At 48.4% G+C, this 21490-nt stretch overlaps 1 protein-coding gene across 1 annotated transcript in view; it reads left to right on the forward strand.

Moving 5' to 3' along the window:
• LOC139279789 (paladin-like) overlaps positions 1-21490 on the forward strand; it is a 192402-nt gene that overhangs the window by 72663 nt on the left and 98249 nt on the right. The window contains exons 10-11 of the mRNA XM_070899046.1: positions 6930-7034; positions 10601-10696. Coding sequence (XP_070755147.1) covers positions 6930-7034; positions 10601-10696 — 201 coding nt within the window. The remainder of the gene's footprint in view (positions 1-6929; positions 7035-10600; positions 10697-21490) is intronic.

The following is a 21490-nucleotide window of genomic DNA, read 5'->3' on the forward strand; positions in this document are numbered from 1 at the left end:
CCTTGTTCAAATTAGAGAGTGTGTCTGATACATCAATAACAGTTTCCTTTCCTAGGTGTAAGGGTGGTAGGACCCTATGTCCTATCAATACCACATGAGCAGGTTCAATACAAAAGATTGGTTGTATAACTGGGCATGTCAAATTATTTCCATAAATAAAATATTTTACAGTTGCGGTTGCATAATACATTTCATTCTCTCTATTAGCAGAGTTAACAACTCCATGAGCTAGAACCTCCACTTTTGTGGTTATCGTTTAAAAATAAGCGATATTTCTGGCGTGGGCGGTCAAAAAGGGTTTTCAGATCGCCGGCTTCTCGCCCATTCTCAAACCACCTAGTCTCCACTTTTGAAAATGGACGATACCGTGAGCAATATAAAATGGGTGCTAGCATTAAATTTTTTTGACCTTCTGCCGTAAAGTTTGGCTGTCCTTAGCAACGGCATGGCAACGCCCGATTCAAGCGATTCTGGAGGTCAAGGGTCACCATGACATGCGCAGAAGAGGAGACAGAAAGAGAGGGAGCTCAGAGGGACTGAAGGCTTGGCTGGGTGTGGGGTGGCTGCTTTGGGAGTCAGGAGGGAGACTTTAGAGCTTCACAGCAAGTAGGCAAACAAAAAGTAGGTTTTATCAGCCACATATTTGACCGAATTTGGCCTATAATGGAGAGAGAGAAAGAGGCATCACAGCATGCTGTGGAGACTGACGCTAGAGAGAGCAGTGAGCTGAGAGAGGAGCACATTGGAGGGCGCAAAAGTGCCAGGAGGTTCTCGGACGAGGCAAATGCCTCCCTCCTGCAGGAGGTCGAGATACACTGGGGTAATTTGAAACAGGGAGGCGTGGGAAGCCCCCCCAAAGGCATACTAGAAGATATGGACCAAGATAGCAGAGGTGGTCTCATCGGCGACCAACGAGGTTCGTGAGGGCAACCAATGCCGCAAACGATGGAACGACCATGTGGGATCTGCAAGAGTAAGTATTACATTGATTTACATGTACTTATGTATTTATATAATTTGATTTGTTAGTCATGAGTGACTATCAGCTTTCACTTTTACCAGGAATGTTTTACTCAAAGCCTGCAGTCATGGTGTATGTCTTTAGGTAAAGAATGATAATTATCATAATAATGATGATTACATCTGTTGGTTATGTGTTGTATCAGTGTCTGTGACAGTACCTAGCAATGATATCATGCAATGATCTCATGCCATGTCATCCTGTCACCTTTTACAGAAGATGCTGTCGATGATGAGGTCCGTGCAGAGGCGAACGGATGGGTGGCCACCAGTCCCCAACGACATCACAGAGATGGAGGAGCGTGAACTCGCACTCGTGGGGAAGCACCCCCGGACAGCCACGGATGCATCTGCAGACCCTGACATAATGCCACGTAAGTAAAGCTTACATCATTGCGTCATGTAAAGTCTATAGATGCCACGCCCACTCATATCCGAACAATCATATATGATAGATGATTTCTAAAATTGTCATAGATACAATGCTGGCCTAATGAAAATCATTGCAATGCACAATGTGTTGATGGTCATGAAATGTGATGTCTGTGATTATTTTGATAGTGGTGGTGCTTTTGTTGTGCATATGCTGAGTGTAGCGCTGGACTCACCTTGTCACCCTGGCACCCCCTTCTCCTCTAATAATCTCATTTGTGTCTTGCAGCTCAGCCAGCAGCGCGGCCCCGGGCAAGACCAGAGAGGCCAGAAGGTGGGGGCGTGGGGCAGGAGTCGGCGGATGATCCTACTCCTGGTGCTGAGGAGCTCTGATTCTCGCCTGTCAATCCACTGGGTCTGTTCTCCACGGATGAGAGCGCGGACTTCGAAGAACCTGCTTCGCCACGCTCCAGGAGCCATTCCACCCCAAGCCATCTAATGGTCCTCCGGTCATTCCACTCGGGAGGTACCGGCCCCAAGCACCTCGCCACAGGGAACCCCATTTGTCCTCAGGATGGCGCCGACTCCGCGGAGGCCTCGTGAATGCGGCGGGTCTGTTCCACGAGCGCGACATGACAGCGGAGAGATGGTACAGTTGTCCAGGAGGACTGTAGACATTGGTGACCAGCTCATTAAAGCATTGGGGGGCATATCCCGACAGGTGGTCACCATGACCGAGTACATTCCACGCATGGCGGAGTCCCTGGATGCAATAGCCAGGAACACTGCTGCCACAGGCATCCCAGTGGTCCCCGAGCGCAGCACTCTACCCCTAGGTTCCGCACCACCACTGTGAATGACAGATGAGAGAAAGGACCAGATCCTGCTTCTGCATCAGAGAATGTTCTCCCCTCGGCACCCTCCGCTCCCGTACCCATCCCACCAATGCATCTGACTTCATTCCCCTCAATGAGGCATCGCCTGAGGAGCTCCTTGGCCAGGCGCCATAGAGTGAGGAGGGGAAGGGGTAGAGGTGGGAAGAAGAAGGGGAGGGGGGAAGGAAAGTGAGGTGCATGTCCACAGGTGATGGCTGTGTTATATCTCCATCTGGGTGTATGCAATTTTTTGTAATGTATGGGGGCTGGGGACCACGCTCCTGCTTTGCCTTTGTATTCTGTGTTGCTGGACATGTTGAACATGTGATTTATGTCAATGATGAAAATAGTGGGGTGTGGGCGGGGGTTGGGTGTTATTGGGTGTGATACTTATGATTTTAGATCAGTGTTGGTATTAAATTTTTGTTATTGAACATAACCTTGTTGCGCATTGTCTCAGATAGCTGGACTGTTACACACTGGTGATTCCTTAACATGAAAGGGTGAAATACAACTTAACAGCAATCAACGTAAACTTTAACTAACACCAAGGTGATGGGCACCATTGATGTCTGAGCTGCACACACACAGCCATTTAGGACCGAGATGAGGAGAAACTTCTTCACCCAGAGAGTGGTGAACCTGTGGAATTCTCTACCACAGAAAGTAGTTGAGGCCAATTCACTGAATATATTCAAAAGGGAGTTAGATGAAGTCCTTACTACTCGGGGGATCGAGGGTTATGGCGAGAGGGCGGGAAGGGGGTACTGAAGTTTCATGTTCAGCCATGAACTCATTGAATGGCGGTGCAGGCTGAAGGGGCTGAATGGCCTGCTCCTGCACCTATTTTCTATGTTTCTATGTTCTATGTTTCTATGTCACTCACATCAGCGCTCTTTCAGGCAAATCTTTCAGATATCAGCTCCTCACGTAAGAGTGGGATTTTACAAATGCCAGCCACACCGCTAGCGTAGTTCCGGTTAGTTCCACTTTTTGTGGGCAGTTTTTTGGGCGAGCGATATTGTGGGCGATATGTGTGCGAGGTGAAAGTGATGCTGGGCGATCTCCATGGCCGCTAGTTTAGGTAAATATGCTCTTTATGACAAAAAACAGTGGGCGGGCGTTAACATTGAATCTCGCCGTTAATTCTGTGCGGAAAGTAATACTGGGCGATATTCTGGCCGTTGATTTTGCCCATTCTGCTGATTCCGCCCCAAAAAAGTGGGCGGGTGGTAATATTTTTTCCCGGCGTTAAGCACATGGGGAAAGTAACGCTCGGCGATAAGTTTCCTAAAATTGCCCGTCAGTTTCCATTTTGTGCAAAAATGGGCGGTATATGTCATTTCAGTGGTAAAATGGACGTTAAATGGGTGTTAAGCATGCAAAAATGGTGGAGGTTCTAGCCCCATGACTTCCTGATATAGGTACAACTTGCCCTCTTCCTAGAGAATCCACATGCTGATCCCTCATGGTCATGTAGTCCATAGGAACAAATTACTGTCTCTCTCACTTGCTGACATCCCACCAGATCTATGGGAATCCAACTATCCACTCCTCTCACAGAGGCATTATAGGCTACATAAGGAGCATTGTCTCGGTGCTCCGTTACTATTTGCATCCCATACAATACATGTCCAATGTTTTCTACTCTAAAGGAAGATACAAAAAATCTGTAAAAGGACATTGACAGGCTAAGTGATTGGGCAAAAATTTGACAGATGGAGTATAATGTTGGATAGTGTGAGGTCATGTATTTGGCAGAAAAAAATTAAAGAGCAAGTTATTATTTAAATTGAGAAAAATTGCAAAGTGCTGCAGTACAGCGGGACCTGGGGGTACTTGTGCATGAAACACAAACGATTAGTCTGCAGGTACAGCAAGTGATCAGTAAGGCCAATGGAATCTTGGCCTTTATTGCAAAGGGGATAGAGTATAAAAGCAGAGAAGTCTTGCTACAGTTATACAGGGTATTGGTGAGGCCACACCTGGAATACTGCATGCAGTTTTGTTTTCCATATTTACGAAAGGTTATATTTGCTTTGGAGGCAGTTCAGAGGAAGTTCACTAGGTTGAATCCGGAGAGAAGGAGGTTGACTTATGAGGAAAGGTTGAGGATGTTGGGCCTCTAATCATTGGAATTCAGAAGAATAAGAAGTGATCTTATCGAAACATATAAGGTTATAAGGTGGATACAGAAAGGATGTTTCCACTGATAGGGGAGACTAAAACTAGGGGGCATAATCTTAGAATGAGGGGCTTCCCATTTAAAACTGAGATGAGGAGGAATTTCTTCTCTCAGAGGGTTGTAAATCTGTGGAATTCGCTGCCTCAGAGAGCTGTGGAAGCTGGGACATTGAATAAATTTAAGACAGAGGTAGACAGTTTCTTAATCGATAAGGGAATAAGGGGTTATGGGGAGCGGGCAGGGAAGTGGACCTGAGTCCATGATCGGATCAGCCATGATCGTATTAAATGGCGGAGCAGGCTCGAGGGACCATATGGCCTACTCCTGCTCCTATTTCTTATGTTCTTATGTTCTGATGTTATAGCCCTGATGGTTTGGAGTTATCAGAAGGAATTTCAACACTATTCCTACCACTGTATCATTAGCAGGACTATCACATTTGTGATAAACTACTTGAGCCTTAATCAACCTTGTTAATTTACATATACTCACATTAGGTGAAATGTCATAATCTGTCAGTTGTGTTAAGTGTTCATTGCTAATCCAACCAGGTATGTATCCTCCTCTAATTTCTCTAAATTATGGCGGGTTTGTTCTACTAACCAACTCCCATACATCATTTTGAGCTGCCTCTGTGCTTGCATTTCCATCTTCCTTGATGATTTGATCCACCTTTCTAGCAGTATCTAAAATAGAGTTACGCAAAGTGTTTTTATGGGTAGATGCTTTGGGTCTATCAACATTTGAAAGTTTGGCAAATGGGTTTTTCACTTCTGCAACGAGGTTGACATTAGCATTTCAAAAGGGTGAGGCGACCACTCCAGACTTGGTGGGGCCGTGATCATCAAGTTCATACGAGGCTGGTCAATTTACAAAACTGCCTTCACAGTACAGCCTGTTAACCCTTTAACTGTCAGCTTACTTTAAGTTAAATGTGTTCTTACTACAAGCCTGACTACAGGGGCTAAACTGCTGGCATTCACCACAGCGACTACCTGCTCCCATTGGACTTTACACCCTATTGGCTGGAGGGCCTCCTGGCCCCTGTGAAAACAGGACCTCTTTCCTCGAGTTGACCCCCTGCACCAAGGCCTCCAGAACTGCATTGGAGAAGCTAGGCGCACGCTCTCTCCCCTGTTGTAACATAATTTTTATTTTTTCCTCTCATTATCTTCCCCAGCCAGTTCAATGAGCTGCTGCAGGCAGAGTGCACCTCCCCTTTAAGAGATGCAGACTGCCTTTAAGTAATGCAGGCTAGCTTTAAGTCATGCCCGCCGTGCATGAACTTAGGCCCCCTGCTGAGCGTTCAGCCACTCAGCAGCGTGTTCAGCACTGGGTCGAATGCTGTAATCATGCTAATCAGCAGGCAGCACGAAGTTAGCGTGCTGCCTGCATTCCTTTGAATGGGTGACCCCGCATCGTGAACCCCGTGCCCTTTTTTGGAGGCTAACGAATTTCTAGGTCTTAATTTTTTTTGCAGTCAGCGACACGGTAACCAGATGGCAGAAACATTAGGCTAATTGTTAATAGGGAGTTTAGAACAAATTTGTTTACACAGGGTTTAGTAGAATGTGGATTTCTCCGTTGCAAATTCAATTTCTGCAGCTGATAGTTTACTTGGTGTGTTCCTGCATTGTACATTTAAGGCCAAAATTTGAAGTGTCCAGTATTACTCTCCATACACCTGGAGAATGCTGAGTTACAGAAAGGAAAAAGGCAGGGAGGGTCTCTGCTGCATTTCTGTTGCCCTGGGATGTGTGGGCTTCCCCAAAGAGGGAGATCAAGTTCTGTGCTTACAACATGCCGAGAACACGGGCAAGCCATTCAGGTGAGACGGCGGGAGGTTGGGGGTGGGAGCTTGTTCTCAGCATTCCTCCTGTACTTTCCTCTCCGGTCATGTTACATGTGCTAGAAAAAGTTGGTATGAGGCCTTATGAATGGGTTCCTCTTAGATTGGGGCATCGAAGAGGCCAAGCAGCAACATGAGACAGGTTGGAGAAAGTAAGTATTGCCTTTCCCTTCCAGCCACTGCTTTCCCCCTCCCCCGTTCCCTCAAGTAAATCTTTAGTTCTGGAGGATCTCTGGTTGCTGTTGGAGATCAGAAAGCCCTGAGGCTGGCAGCTAATCCCACAGCTCCAATTATGTCCTTGCACCAGTTTCCCAGCGTAAGGCCCTGCTGGGACATTGGTCTGTGCAGGCAATGTGGCCAGGCCATGAAAATGACTTGGCCCATCAAAGCTGGACACTCGGAGGTCTGGACAGGTGAAGTACAATTTGGAGGCATGGAACCTGTCCAGAGAAAAGTGGGGGCAGAGCCCTGGTGCTGCATTCTCTTGCTTATCAGTCAATTAACATCATACACTGAGGTGGGGGGAGATGGGGACTATGGGGGAAGAGTGCTCCTCCAATATGGTAGACAATGGAATTTCCACTTTGAATATAATAATTGTTAAAGAGCATCTGATTTAAATTTGCAGGTGGATAGCATTGTGAATATTTGTTCAGAATTGCACGATTTGAAGGAAATCATTTACCTTTACAAGGATAAAGTGCAAAAGCTCGCAGAAGAGGGTCGGAGCCAGGTAGAGCTGACATTTAATTTATTGCACTTCAAATTGAAACAAGTCAATCTGTTTTTTTTTTAAAGAGATCGGATTAGAAGCCAATTCTCAGTGAGTTGGTGAGTATCGAGGGTCATAGTTGCAGAAGAATGCAAGTATTGGTGACCTCAAGAAGTCTATCAAACTAAACAAGCACTCCAATTAAACTGGCCAATTAATGAAATACAAAAGGGGGGATTTTAACTCCCCGAGCAAAATGAATGGGCCAACTGCCCAGGAGATGTTGCTGAGGTACGCTCCATTTTAATAACCAGGCCCCATTCAAGTTCAGCAGGTGAGGTGCCGCCACTGTGGGTGTCCAGGGGACCAATCTTCATGAAAGGGTCGACATGAAAGGGTCAGTTTGTCTGTTCTCTCCACAGATGCGACTGGGTGTTTCCAACATTTTCTGGTTTTGTCGCTGGTTTTGCTTTTGTATCTCTTTCACCAAGCTTTTTGGTCAGTCCTCCTAATATCTCCTTCTTTGTCTGAGTGTCCACTTTTATCTGATTGCGCCTTTGTGACATGCTTTGGGATGTTTTTTTCTACATTAAAGGTGCTATATAAATGCAAGTTGTTGTTGCTTATAAAGATACTGGCGCCGGTGACAGGCTGCTCATAAGAATGCTATTGTTTCCACTGAATAAAAAGCAAAGACTTACCTACATATTGGTAAAGGGCCACAATTGTTCATGTCATCAGATTCAATGCTGGAACAACAACAGAGGGCTCATGAATTTGCGTCATGCTGTATTAGATAATATTTGCAACGTGGGAAAATACAGCACTAGAAAAGTCCGCAGTCCATCTGGCCAAAAACTAATCAAACTCAATTACCCACTCGCTCAATTATCTGTTACATTTTTCTGCACTGGTCAGTCCATCCCAGCATTCACTGCCCTCTGTGTAAAGTAATTAAATGTAAACTGTTTGTGCTTCTTTCCAACTCTAAGCTTGTTTCCTGCTTCCTCAGTTTGTTGCAATCTTAAACATATTGGGAGTCACTGTACCCTTTCCCTTAAAAATCACGAATAACATTACCCCTGAATCTATCCTTCTCCAGAGTAAAGATTTCCAGGGCATCCGAGCTCTCCTCAGAGCTCAGATGATTTCAGTTCCATATTAGTTTATCTGTCCTTAGTGCAGCAAGGACTAATTGCTGCGATCCCAGCCTGCAAGACCATCAGCCGATGACATTAGCGGGAGCAGCATGGCGACAGTCCGGCCGGAAATCTGCACGGTCCCGGCCTGCAAGACCATCAGCATGCCACTGCAGTGAGCAGTGCGAGCTGCTGCAAGAGGGCGACGGCTGTGAAGAGAGCGACTGGATTTGATGTCACCCAAATCCAGGTCGCTGACTGCAGTGCGGGCAGGTACAGCTGGAGCGGCGAGGTCAGGGCGGAGGAGCAGCAAGAGTTCGTAGAGGGATGTGATCGGGGCCCAGGAGAGGCAAGAGTTCGGGGCCCAGAAGAGGCGCGGGACCAAGGGCAGCACGAGCCAGCCCACAGTGCAATTTGTGTGTGCACTAGGTCCATGCAACAGAGCTGGTCTCCAGTCGTCTTGGTTAATCCTTGCCACTGGACCAAGACCTAGCTCTGTCAAGTCCGTGTGGTGGCTTGTGTGCAATGGCCACCACACGTTAAAAAAATTCATGCACAGGCATCTTCCACACTTCAAGATGTAGTTCGGGACCTGGAGTATTAGATCCTTCAGTAAAACACCTGTGAATTCATCCCTTTTTGGCATGGAAGCAAGTCGTCCTCGTTTCAGGGACTGTCTATGATGACCCTGAGTGCAGCAAGTTATCACAAGGTGCCAACCTTGGTGCAGAGGTCGCACTTTCACCTCTGAGGCAGCAGGTTGCGGTCCAACTCCAGAGCCTTGAACACATTGGCCTGGATTTTGTGGGGCCGACGATGCCATGCGCACAGCACAGCCTTGTAAAAGGCCCCGCAAGTTCCAGGTTTCCGCATGCGCTGCACGTGTGTGAAAACTCGGAACTTGCAATCTGTCAAGGTTCGCCTTGGCAGATCATATGAAGTGACCCATAGATCATTTACACGGCTGCAGAGTTGTCGCCCAACTATGGCCCACAAAACCCTTACGCCTGGTAAAAGCAGGTGATGGGTCTGCTTTCACTAATGTAAGGGTTAATATAAATGTTAAATTAAAAATTAATAAATAAAGAATCATCCACAAACATTTAACATTTGTTTATGTAAATTTTGGCCTGGATTAAAATGTTCAAAATTATTTTTCAAAAAATTAAATGTTTATTGCAAATGCTTCATTAAAGGAACTTTGTGTAAAAAAAAATGTATTATTTGGGGATTTGCTTATGGAGATTCCATTTGTAAATGGGATCCGTAGGTCCTGACGCAGACGTACGCCTGCAGGCCCTGGACCCAAAGTCTCCGAAGCCCGGGAGCCAGCAGATAGGTTCGTACACCGGAGGTATGCCTCCGACTGCTAATTCCGGCCCCTAATCTAGGCTCACACTGCAGTGCAGTGCTGAGGGAGTGTTGCACTGCTGAAGGTGCCGTCTTTTGAATCAGATGTTAAGCCGAGCACTCGTTTTTCCTCTCAGGTGAATGTAAAAGATCCCAAGGCATTATTCAAAGAAGAGTAGGGGCGTTTTCCTGGTGTCCTGGCCAATATTTATACCTAAATCAACATCATTAAAAAACAGATTATCTGGTCTTATCTCATTTCTGTTTGTGGGACCTTGGTGTGCGTAAATTTTCTGTCACGTTTCCCCTCACTACAACAGTGCCTAGTCTTCAGAAAGTATTTCATTGTCTGTGAAGCGCTTTGCGATGAACTGAGGTGTAAGGCCCTTTATAAATGCAAGCTCTTTTTTTCCTTATTATTTCAAGATCTGTATTGTTTCTCGCTTTGTGCTCCTCAAGCCATGTTCAGCAGTTTTAGGGTAGACTAGTCTGTGGGTGTTATGGCTAATAGCGGAACAGGCTCAAGGGGCTGACTGACCTACTCATGTTCCCATGCTCCTAATCTTTCATTAGTCTAGGATCTGAGCTTCTTCTCTGCTAAAATAAAAACAGAAAATGCTAGAAACACTCAGCAGGTCCTGCAGCATCTGTGGCGAGAGGAAGGTAGGGTTAACCTTATGCAGTATCTGCAGTAATTTGCTATTTATTTCCTCCTCTGCTAATCCCGATCTTCAAATTTCCTTGGGCTGTAGTTATTCAGCCCCCAAATATCTTTAATTTGTTCTTCAAATGTGAACAAGAAATTGCAGCGAGTCTCAGGGAGTTCAATACCAATCAAATTCTGTATTTTTAGTATCTGTATAATGAAATGTGTGCATTAATTCTTTATACAGTAATGTTGGGTCATTATTTGTAATATTCATGGCCTGATGTCTGGATCTGGTAGATAGGACAATTGCATTGAAGAAATTTGTGTTCAAATCAGAAAAATGCTTTCAGGAATAAATTGTGAAAACTGTTCAAAACCGTTTAATCATGTTGTGTAATTTTGACGAAATGAATATCGGTTTTTAGAAGAATTGTCTTGCACTCTTTTAGGGAATCGATTCGAGAGAAAACTCTATCAGCAAAGCCTTCCAGAACCTTCAGAGATATTTTTACCTCATTGCTTTCAACAGCTACCTCCATGAACAGGTCAGAAACTTTAACCTTTATGTGCAGCTCATTATGGATTGAAACATTACAGTGTAGATTTGTAAGGGGTGGTTTGCAGGGGGTCAGCTTTCCCTTCTGACCTTATATGAGCGGTTCCGAATCGCTCCCACACCCTTGGTTCTAGACACTGGAATTATGAAGGGACTGTGACAGGCTTGGACAGACAATCGGTTTCAAGATAGGAAGCAGGTATGGCTTTATTGTGTCTAAAAAGAAGTAAAAGACACACCTTTAATAACACACACAGAATAGTAATACCAATACACACTGAGGGGTACAACACATTGAATAAAATGTCAAATTGCAGCCTGTGGGGAAAAGAATACAGCTTACACTCTAAATGGGGTAAAGAGGAGAATGCAGATACATTTACACAAGTTATCCCAGCCTCCCCCCTCCCAATTCCCCTAACTAATTAAGTTATAGCCCTGGGGGTTCAGGGGCTATGCAAACCAATCCCTTTTGACAGTTGCCAGTGAGTCGCGGTTTCAGGGTTCGTTGCACTTGGCCTTCGAGGCAAGCCGTACCCTGGACGGAGGAGAGGAGTTCGGACTGCGTAGTCATTGGTCGGGGTGCGTCCGTTGATGCGGTAAGTTGCGTTTTGGATGTATGGGGTAAGTACCCACTTTCTTTGGTTAGGAATAGTTTTAGTTAGTCCTTTTTCATAATTTCTCACCCGTTGGGTTGTTCAGAAGTAGATTGTAGAGTGGTTGTCAATTTGGTTGCTGACAACCTTCCATTTCGTGGGCCTCGTGCTCGGTCAGTTCTTGATGAGTTCTAGTAGCTTCCTTCACTACTCCATTTCTTCATTTCCCAGCTCCAGCTGCTTGTGTCGGTGTCTGTGTTCGAGTCTGTGTCGTTTCCTGGTAAAACTGGGAATAGATATACCCCAAAAAGGCTTCTTATCTCCCACCAAATCTGGCCCAGCTCTTTGTTCCGATTTTGCAGCCCAGCTAACTGAAACTTGATTAAGTGGTTTTAATCTGGTGTTAATAGGCTTTTTGAAGTTGATGAGCTCTTGTCCATTGTGTTAGTCTGGCCTGAGCCAGATATTTCTATGCCTGTTGAAAAGGTGTTGGAATATGTTTGTGACATTTGGGTCCTCTGGGTGGGGTGATAATGTTTCTTCCATGGTCGATTGTTTAAATGCTAATGTTTTCTAGAGGCAAGTTTCGAGGGTGAACAGTTCCCAGACAATTTGATTAGCTCCAATGTCCAAACTGGCCCTTTAGAGATTAACCCCACCCCTTTTCTTGCAGACCCAACATTCACCTTTTAAAAATCTCAAATTCGATTAAAGTTCGTGGTTTCTTCCATGTGCACTTTAGGATTTCAAACTTTCTGGTAGATAGTTCCAAATTAAATTCCCTTTCCTGTGAGTCCAAACACTGGGGGGGGGGGGGGGTCTCCATGAATGCATCCCATTTTATCCCCTGCAGGCCTCGTCTCCCCCTTTAAAACTCATTTGTGTCCCGAAATTTTTCCTTCCATTTTAAAAGTCCAAAAAGGGATTCTTCTCCTCTGCAGGGGAAAGGTACCAGGAATCTTTGCGAAATATTGGTAAATTCTACACTCCCCCCGTGATACCATACCACTTATGGTATCATCTTCCAGGTGAGCAAAGTTCCTGGCACCTAAGAGATAACCTTCCCTGTAAATTCGCGAAACTAATACCCAAAATATGCATTACACTTGTGCAACATCACCATAGATACACACTTTACCCTTTACAGGTACAAACTTTTTACATTTACAACCTCCCAGCTTGGAGGGGGGGGTTCAATCACTACAATTGCATTTCAGCTAAGTTACATTTCATTTCAGTTACATTATATTCACCAGCATGTAGGCAATGTACAACCACATTACAGAAGGAAGAACATAGATTAAAATTAAACAACATCAATTGGTCTCCTGAGGTTTGTCCATCACCTGGTAATTTCTGGATCCTGCCCTTGATAACTGCTCTCAGGCTGGCTGACACAGAAGACAAACTCAAAACAATCACCTAAACATTACTGCAACATTAACCTTAATTCTAAACTAAACTTAAAATGTAAAACGGTGCAGTCAGCTGCCTTAAACTAAAAATTAGAGCTATGTACAACCGCCACCCGTCTCCGGGTGGCCAGGTTAATCCCTGTCAGGCCCATGCCTTGTGCGGCCTGATAGCCGCCTGGATGCTAGGGTTTCCCCGCAACTGGTGAGCTGGAGACCCTTGTCTCTGGGACAGCTCGTTGCTACTGCTCCTGTGAGACCCTCACCGCTGGAGGCGGCTGGCTGGGGGTCCCTAATCTGAGCGGCCTCTGTACTTCTGACCTTTGGCCTTCCCTGTCAGGCTGCCCTTCTCCGAGGGTAGAATCGCTGAGGCTCAGATGCCGGTGACCACGGTATCTTTGGCCGTGGTGTATGGAGGGTCCTTCTCAGGGCTTGGGTTACTGGGGGTGCGTCCGAATCCCAAACGATGGGTGGGATAGCCCTTCCAGTACTGCAATTCACCGCCCCTATAGGCACGGTTTCTGAGCCTGCCACATTCCCTGTGGGTCCTCCACCGTCGGGGGTGGCCAACGGAGGGTCCCCGTCCTGAGGACGGTTCACCCCTCCCAGCTGCCCTCTGTGCTTGGCTAACCCTGAGTTGTACAGCTTGCACTGGTTGATGTGGAACCACCTAGTACGGCGGGGCAGCTTTATGGCACAGACCATCGGGCTTGCCTTGTCGACTATGCTGTATGGCCCCATATATAATGCTTCAAAAACCTCTACCCGAGCATAGTTCCTCACCATGACCTGGTCCCCTATCTCCCATTCGTGGTGTTTGCTGGGTTCTAGCAGCAATCGGTTGCTGTCTGCCCATGTTACTAGCAGCCTGCCAGTGAATCTGTCTGAAGTGTTCAAACAGGTTCCTGACAAACCGGTTCCGGTTCACCTCTCTGAGCTGATCTTCTGTGAGCACCAGGGCTAGGACATGGGTGGGGGTCCGCATGATCCAGCCAGTCATGAGCTCGTATGGGGAATACCCCGTGCTCTTTGACTGGCTGGCTCGGATCCCCATTAGGACCAATGGTAAGACCTTCACCCGCTTTTGGGGTGAGTCTCCCGTTTCCTTCCGCAGCCTTTCTTTAATGGTGCGGTTTAAACGCTCCACAATACCCGATGACTGTGGGTTGTGGGCAACGTGTCATTTCCCCTCAATGCCGAGCACCTTAAGGGTTGCCTGCATTATCTGCCCGGTGAAATGGCTCCCCTGGTCCGACTCCACATACTGTGGGAGTCCCCACCGGGAGAACACTTCCCTCACTAGAATCTTAGCTGTCCCTAGTGCGGTGGCTGTTCGGCAGGGGAAGGCTTCAACCCATTTTGAGAACACGTCCACCAGGACTAGGCAGTATTTGTGGCCTCCCTGGGCGGTGGGTAGGGGCCCGATGTAGTCAATTTGGATTGACTGCCATGGTCCCTCTACCCTCCTGACGTGTCCTAGGGACACCTTCCTTTTCTGGGGGTCAGGGTTGTTCGCAGCACACACCAGGCAGTTCGCACAGAACTCGCAGATGTCCTCCCTGAGTCCCGGCCACCATCCTGCCTGTTCCACCCGTTGCCAGGTGGTCTCAGGCCCGGGGTGTCCCGCTCCTGGACCCTCGTGGGCCAGTTTTAGGAATTCCCTCTGGTGCTGCTGTGGCACGACCCATTGTCCCTCTTTAAACAGCAGGCCTTCCTTAACGGTAATGGCTGCTGTGCCGTACGGGCCTTCTACTCTCTCTCCTCTAGCTAACGCATTCAGGACAGCTTTCAGGACAGGGTCCTGTGCCTGAACTGTTTTTAAGTCCGGGACCAAAGCTATCCCTGTACTCTCTGCTGCCCTGTTCTTATTCTTGACCGCTGCTATGCGGCCGGTGTCATAGGGGTCCCAGAACTTTCCCGTGCGGGCACCTTCTTTGGCCAGTTTGTCAGCCTGTTGGTTTCACTCTGCATGGGGTTCGGTTTTTGAATGGGCCTTCACCTTATGTATGTAGACTTTTCCTTCTTCCCCCACCGCTGTCATGATTTTCTCCAGCAGGGGCTTGATTGCCAGGGGTCTCCCGTCAGCGGACGTGTATCCGCGACGGGACCAGATAGCCAGATACTCTGTACATGAATTGCAGGTGAACATACTGTCCGAGCAAATCGTGTTCGGGGTAGGGAATTCCTCGGGGCGGGTCACCACGTACATTACGGCGGACAGTTCAGCATGCTGGACGCTCATGGTGCTGGGGAGCTTGATTGCCAGGGCAATACCTGTCATGTATTCAACCAGCATTGTAACCCATGTATAAACTGACCTAAGTTGTACACCGTGAGAACAATGACCACTCGGTGGGAGACACTCCTAACCTGGACCTTCAGTTACAAAAGGGGAAGCTCCACCCACCTTCATCACTTGAGTGCTCAGGAATAAAGGACAGGTCACAGACTGAACTTCTCTCAAGCATGGGCCTCGTGTGCATTTATACTGTATAGTAAGGACCTATCAATGGTGACGAGAAACTGGGATTTAAACCATGCGAGCATGGCCACTAGCAGAACAGACGAGAGATACTGTGTTAAGGAATGGTTGGGACAGAGATTCAACATTGTTAAAGCAGCACACAGTTCTCCAGGCAGACAAGGGCAATCGGGCATGCCCCAACATGTAGTCGAACCCAGAGGGGGAGTTCGACAGAGACAATGGCAAGTTGAACGGTGATTCATGCCATTGCAAGGGACAATGCGGCCAGTAATGGGGCCATTAATACCTGTTAATGGCGCATTCAAGTACAATAACAGGGGCAGTCAGGGACGATCGACTGGCAAGGGACCTTTTGTTTCCAACAACAGCTCATGTTGGAGGCGTGGAGGCACACACTCAGCCGGAGTTTGCAGAGATGAGCAAAATACCTGCAGAAATTGCAGAAATGAACGCTGGGGGAAATCGCTGGAAGCTGAAGTTCAGCGAGTTCATGTGGAGCATGTATACAGTTCATACACCAGGACGCCACCGATAATGATGAAAATGCTCCTCAATGGCATCCCAGTATCAATGGAGCTTGACACGGGGGCCAGCCAGTCCCTGATGGGTATCAAACAGTTCGAAAAGTTGTGGGCGTCCAAGTTGTGGGAGGCCAAAATTATCGCCGATTGACGCACAGCTACGGACTTACACAAAGCAGATCATTCTGGTGCTAGGCAACGCCATTGTAGTCGTGACCCACAAAGATTCGGGGAACAGGTTGCCACTCTGGATTGTCCCAGGGGACGGTCCTGCACTACTGGGGAGGAGTTGGCTTGCTGTCATGAACTGGAAATGGGGCGATGTCAATGCAATTTCCACTGTGGAGCGAGTATCATGCTCACGGATCCTGGACAAATTTGACTCATTATTTCAATCCAGCATTGGCACTTTCGTGGGGGCCAAGGTAGTGATTCACATAAACCCGGAAGCCAGGCCAATACACCACAAGGCCAGAGCGGTGCCGTACGTGATGCGGGAAAAGATAGAAGGCGAATTGGACCGCCTGCTGAGGGAAGGCATCATCTCGCCAGTCGAATTTAGTGACTGGGCGAGCTCGATCGTGCCGGTGCTCAAGGCGGATGGGTCAGTCAGGATATGTGGTGATTACAAGGCCACCATCAATCAGGTGTCACTCCAAGACCAGTACCCGCTACCGAGAGTGGAGGACCTCTTTGCGACGCTATCCGGTGGCAAGTTCTTTTCAAAATTGGACCTGACCTCAGCTTACATGACCTAGGAGCTAGCGAGTGAGTCGAAGAAGCTGACCACCATCACGACACACAAGGGGTTGTTTCAGTACAACAGATGTCCGTTCGGGATTCGCTCGGCCGCCGCGATCTTTCAACGAAATATGGACAGCCTCCTCAAGTCGATTCCAGGGACGGTGGGTTTTCAGGACGACATCCTCATCACGGGTTACGATACTGAAGAACACCTCCACAACCTGGAGGAGGTGTTACGCAGACTGGACCGACTGAAAAAGGCGAACTGCGTCTTCCTAGCTCCAGAGGTAGAATTCCTGGGGATGAGGGTAGCAGCAGACAGGATCAGCCCTACTGCATCCAAAACGGAAGCAATCCAGAGAGCACCCAGACCCCGTAACACCACGGAGCTGCGTTTATTCCTGGGGCTCCTGAACTATTTTGATCACTTTCTTCCCAAATTGAGCACGCTGCTAGAGCCGCTACACGTGTTCCTACGCAAAGACCGCGAATGGGTCTGGGGGGACAGCCAGGAAAGGGCTTTTAATAGAGCACGCAATTTGTTATGTTCCAACAATCTGTTAACACTATAATACCCATGTAAGAAACTTGTGTTAACGTGCGATGCGTTGTCCTATGGTGTCGGGTGTGTGTTGCAGCATGTAAATGTCAAGGTCAGTTACAGCCGGTAGCTTATGCCTCCAGGAGTCTGTCCCAGGCAGAAAGGGGTTACGGGATGGTAGAAAAGGAGGCGCTTGCATGTGTATATGCGGTAAAGAAAATGCACCAGTACATGTTTGGCAGGAAATTTGAGCTGGAGACAGATCACAAACCCCTCATGTCCCTTTTGGCCGACAACAAGGCCATAAATGCAAACGCATCGGCCCGCATACAGAGGTGGGCACTCACGTTAGCCGCCTATGACTATACAATTCGGCACAGACCGGGCACAGAAAACTGCGCCGATGCACTCAGCAGGCTCCCACTAGCCACCACTGAGGGGGCTACCGAGCATGGTGCTGAGATGGTCATGGCTGTTGAAGCTTTCGGAAGCGAAGGCTCACCCGTGACAGCCCGTCAGATTAAAGTCTGGACAAACAGAGACCCGCTATTGTCTCTAGTCAAGAAATGTGTCCTGAATGGGGACTGGGCAGCCACGTACAGGGCATGCCCTGAGGAATTTAAACCATATCACAGGCGCAGGGATGAACTCTCGATTCAGGCCGATTGCCTACTGTGGGGAAACTGCATAGTCATGCCCCAGATGGGCAGAGAGGTGTTCATCAGAGAGCACCCAGGCATTGTCATGTTGAAGGCAATTGCCAGGTCACACGTTTGGTGGCCAGGGATAGACGCAGATCTGGAACTTTGTGTTCGCAGGTGTAACATGTGTGCTCAGCTGGGCAATGCGCCCAGGAATGCCCCCCTTAGCACCTGACCATGGCCCGCCAAGCCTTGGTCACGCATCCATGTGGACTACGCAGGTCCTTTCATGGGAAAAATGTTTTTGGTTGTAGTAGACGCCTACTCCAAATAAATCGAGTGTGACATTTTAAATTCAAGCACATCCTCTGCCACGGTAAAAAGTCTACGGGCAATGTTCGCTGCCCATGGTCTACTGGACGTCTTGGTCAGCGACAATGGCCCGTGCTTCACAAGCACTGAATTCCAGGACTTCATGGCAGGCAATGGAATTAACTATGTCAGAATGGCACCGTTTAAGCCGGCCTCAAACTGCCAGACAGAACGAGCAGTGCAGATAATCAAACAGGGGATGATCAGAATCCAAGGGGGTTCCCTAAAAAGACGCTTATCACGCCTCCTGTTGGACTATAGATCCCGACCACACTCGCTCACAGGGGTTCCACCCGTAGAGCTGCTAATGAAAAGGACGCTCAAAACCCGGCTATCCCTTATACAACCCACCATGAAAGAAATTGTCGAGAGCAGGCGCCAGCCACAATATGACTACCATGACAGGAATGCGAGGGCGCGATGTATTGATGTAAATGATCCTGTTTTTGTCCTCAACTATGCTGCAGGGCCCAAATGGCTCGCAGGCACTGTGATTGCCAAAGAGGGAAATATGATTCTGGCAGTTAAACTTACCAATGGACAAATCTGCCGCAAACAGGTGGATCAAACAAAAAGGAGGTTCAGCAACCCCATAGAAGAAGCAGAGGAAGAACACGATGTAGAGTTCACTCCACCACAGGTGACCGAACACCGAAACCAAAGGGAGGAGAGCCCAATGACTGTGGGCAGTCTGGATAGGCCTGAGGCACTGCAAACAGCAGACACTCAGGCCAGCGCCCAACAACCGGAGCCCCAACTCAGGCGCTCTACAAGAGAGCATAAACCACCAGAGAGACTCAACATGTGATCCCAATAAGACTTTGGGGGGGAGGTGATGTCATGTATTCAACCAGCATTGTAACCCATGTATAATCTGACCTAAGTTGGAGACTGTGAAAACAATGACCACTAGGTGGGAGACATTCCTAACCTGGACCTTCAGGTACAAAAGGGCAAGCTCCACCCACCTTCATCACTTGAGTGCTAAGGAATAAAGGACAGGTCACAGACTGACCTCTCAAGCATGGGCCTCGTGTGCATTTATACTGTATAGTAAGGACCTATCAATACCTGCCCTTGGGTCATAGATTCCGCACCCGGTGAGTCGCTCACCAGCAGATACCATGCTGGACCCGTTCACGTAGATGTCCAGGCCTGTAGGGTGTAACCCAGCCCGAAGGCCAATGTTCACCTCCCATACCCCTTCTATGGAGCACCTGTGGGCTTTCCCTGGGTAGATTAGGTTGGCTGCGAGCCTTGGCTCGTGGGGGCCTTCTACTCTGAGGTCCATCTGGGAGAGGAGCAGGGTCCAGCGGGCACTGCTCACCATCCCGTCCTTAATCCTCCCATCTAGGAGCATCTGAGTAGGTGTGTGGTGGGTTAGGAGTGTTAGAGGAGACTCTCCAGTGAAGATCAAGGATCTTTTCACTGCCCAATGTGTGGCTAGGAGGTGTCTCTCACAGTTGGAGTACCCCTTCTCCACATCTGTGAGTATCCTGGAGGAGTAAACCACCGGTCTCAGCTGGCCGTGCCGCTCTTGAAGCTGCACTGAGCTCAAACTGTCCCCGCTGGCTGCCACTTCCAGGAAAAACTCCTTTCCTACATCTATCGTTCCTAAGGCTGAAGTCCTTCTTGAGCTGATTAAATGCTGCCTCGCAATCCTCATCCCACTCCCACTCTACACCCTTGTGTAGGAGCCTGAGCAAAGGGGCTGCGGTGGCTGCATAACACTCAATAAAATCTCTGCAGTACCTGGTGAGTCCTAGAAAGGACCTGTGTTGGGGGCTGGTAACTCCTGTACTGCCTCCCTTCTAGCCTTGTCTATGGCCCTTTCCCCAGCGCGCACAGTCAGCCCCAGGAATTTGACTTCCTTCTGGCCAATCTGTGCCTTCTTGGGGTTTACTTTAAACCCTTCTTCTTTTAGCAGCTCCAGCAGCTCAGTCAGCAGTGTGCTGTGTCCCTCCCCCTGATCGGTAAACAGGGGCAGGTTATCCACATACTGCACCAACTGCTGGGGTCTGCTAAAGCCCTTTAAACAGTTCGCCATGCATTGGTGAAAATTGCTGGGGCTGTTGTGGAAGCCCTGGGGAAGACAGTTCCACGTGTATTGTTGGCCCTTAAAGGTAAAGGCGAACTTGTACTAGTCCTCCCGTTTTAAAGGAATGGACCAGAACCCATTTGAAATGTCCAGCACCGTGAGAGTGGTCGTGGATGCTGGAATACTCCCTATGAGGTCCGCTACGGCTGCTACAGTGGGTGCACAGGCAGGGATATTCTTATTTAGTACTCGATAGTCCACGGTGGCCTTCCATGAGTTGTCCGGTTTCTTAACCAGCTACAGTGGAGAGTTCACATGGATCGCTATCGGTCTTAACACCCCTTGCTCTACCAGTGATCCCAGCGCCGTTGTCAGGTCTGCCTCTGCCTCCCTGGGGAAGTTATATTGCTTCTGTGGTCGGGTCATGGGGTCCCCTTCTAAACTAACTTCCACCCCCGTTACCCTACCACAGTCATGTTTGTGGGTGGCAAATGCTGCAAGATGTGGACGTATATATGCCTGATACTCCACTGGGGTGTTACTGACAAGTAATTCCAAGTCGTAACCCTCCTTTGGCTTCACGGTACACAATGTTCCCTTGGCCCCTTTTTCTGGGATCACCGCCACCTCACCTTCCCTGTCTGTCCTTATGGCTCCCCATAGACAGTGGTTCCTGAGATCCACTAGGATCTAGTGGCTAATGATAAAATCAGCTCCCAGGATCCCTTTTCCCTTCTGCTCCCATTTCATCAGGACACACTTCCATTTGGTTTTGAGTGTCCCTAACTGAATGGTGAGCGGGATGGAAAACGAACCAGTTTGCTCATTGCCTGTGAACCCCACTAGACTGTACGGGACCCCGTTCGATAGAGGTGAGGTAGCTGGGTTATCTGCATATACAAGGGTGCTGGAAGCACCAGTATCTAGCAGGTAGGTCCCTTTCACTTTCTCCACCTCCATCGTAACGCACGGTCTCTTCCAGGCATCGTACTCTAGGGAACACAGGTACACAGTCTGCGCTGGCTCTAGTCATGCATCTGAGTGGGTTGGAGCAGAGGGTTTTACCGTACCGACTACTGTACCGGTTGCAGTAGCTACCTGTCCGTTTATAAGTGTCTGGAGGGTGGCTACGAGTGTCTCATATGAGTCGGATGTTCCTGCCCCGGCTTTACTTACTGGGGCTGGAGTGGCCTTTCCCTTAGTCTCTTTCCAGGGGTTCCTACAGTCCTTCCTCCAGTGTCCACTTTTCCCACACCCAAAACACTCGCCCCTTTTTGTGGGGAAGGTTCCCACCTTCCTGATGCCACTCTCTCTTGCCTTGGCTGGGTTTAATCTCATGGACATTTCCTTTAGAGGAGGGCTCCTCTGTCCCTCCACAGTTCCGGTAAGCCAGGGTCAACTGTCTGACCACTGCCTCCTCGGTGGTTCTGGGA

The sequence above is a fragment of the Pristiophorus japonicus genome, chromosome 1 (genome assembly GCF_044704955.1).
Source record: "Pristiophorus japonicus isolate sPriJap1 chromosome 1, sPriJap1.hap1, whole genome shotgun sequence".
Lineage (NCBI taxonomy): Eukaryota > Metazoa > Chordata > Chondrichthyes > Pristiophoridae > Pristiophorus > Pristiophorus japonicus.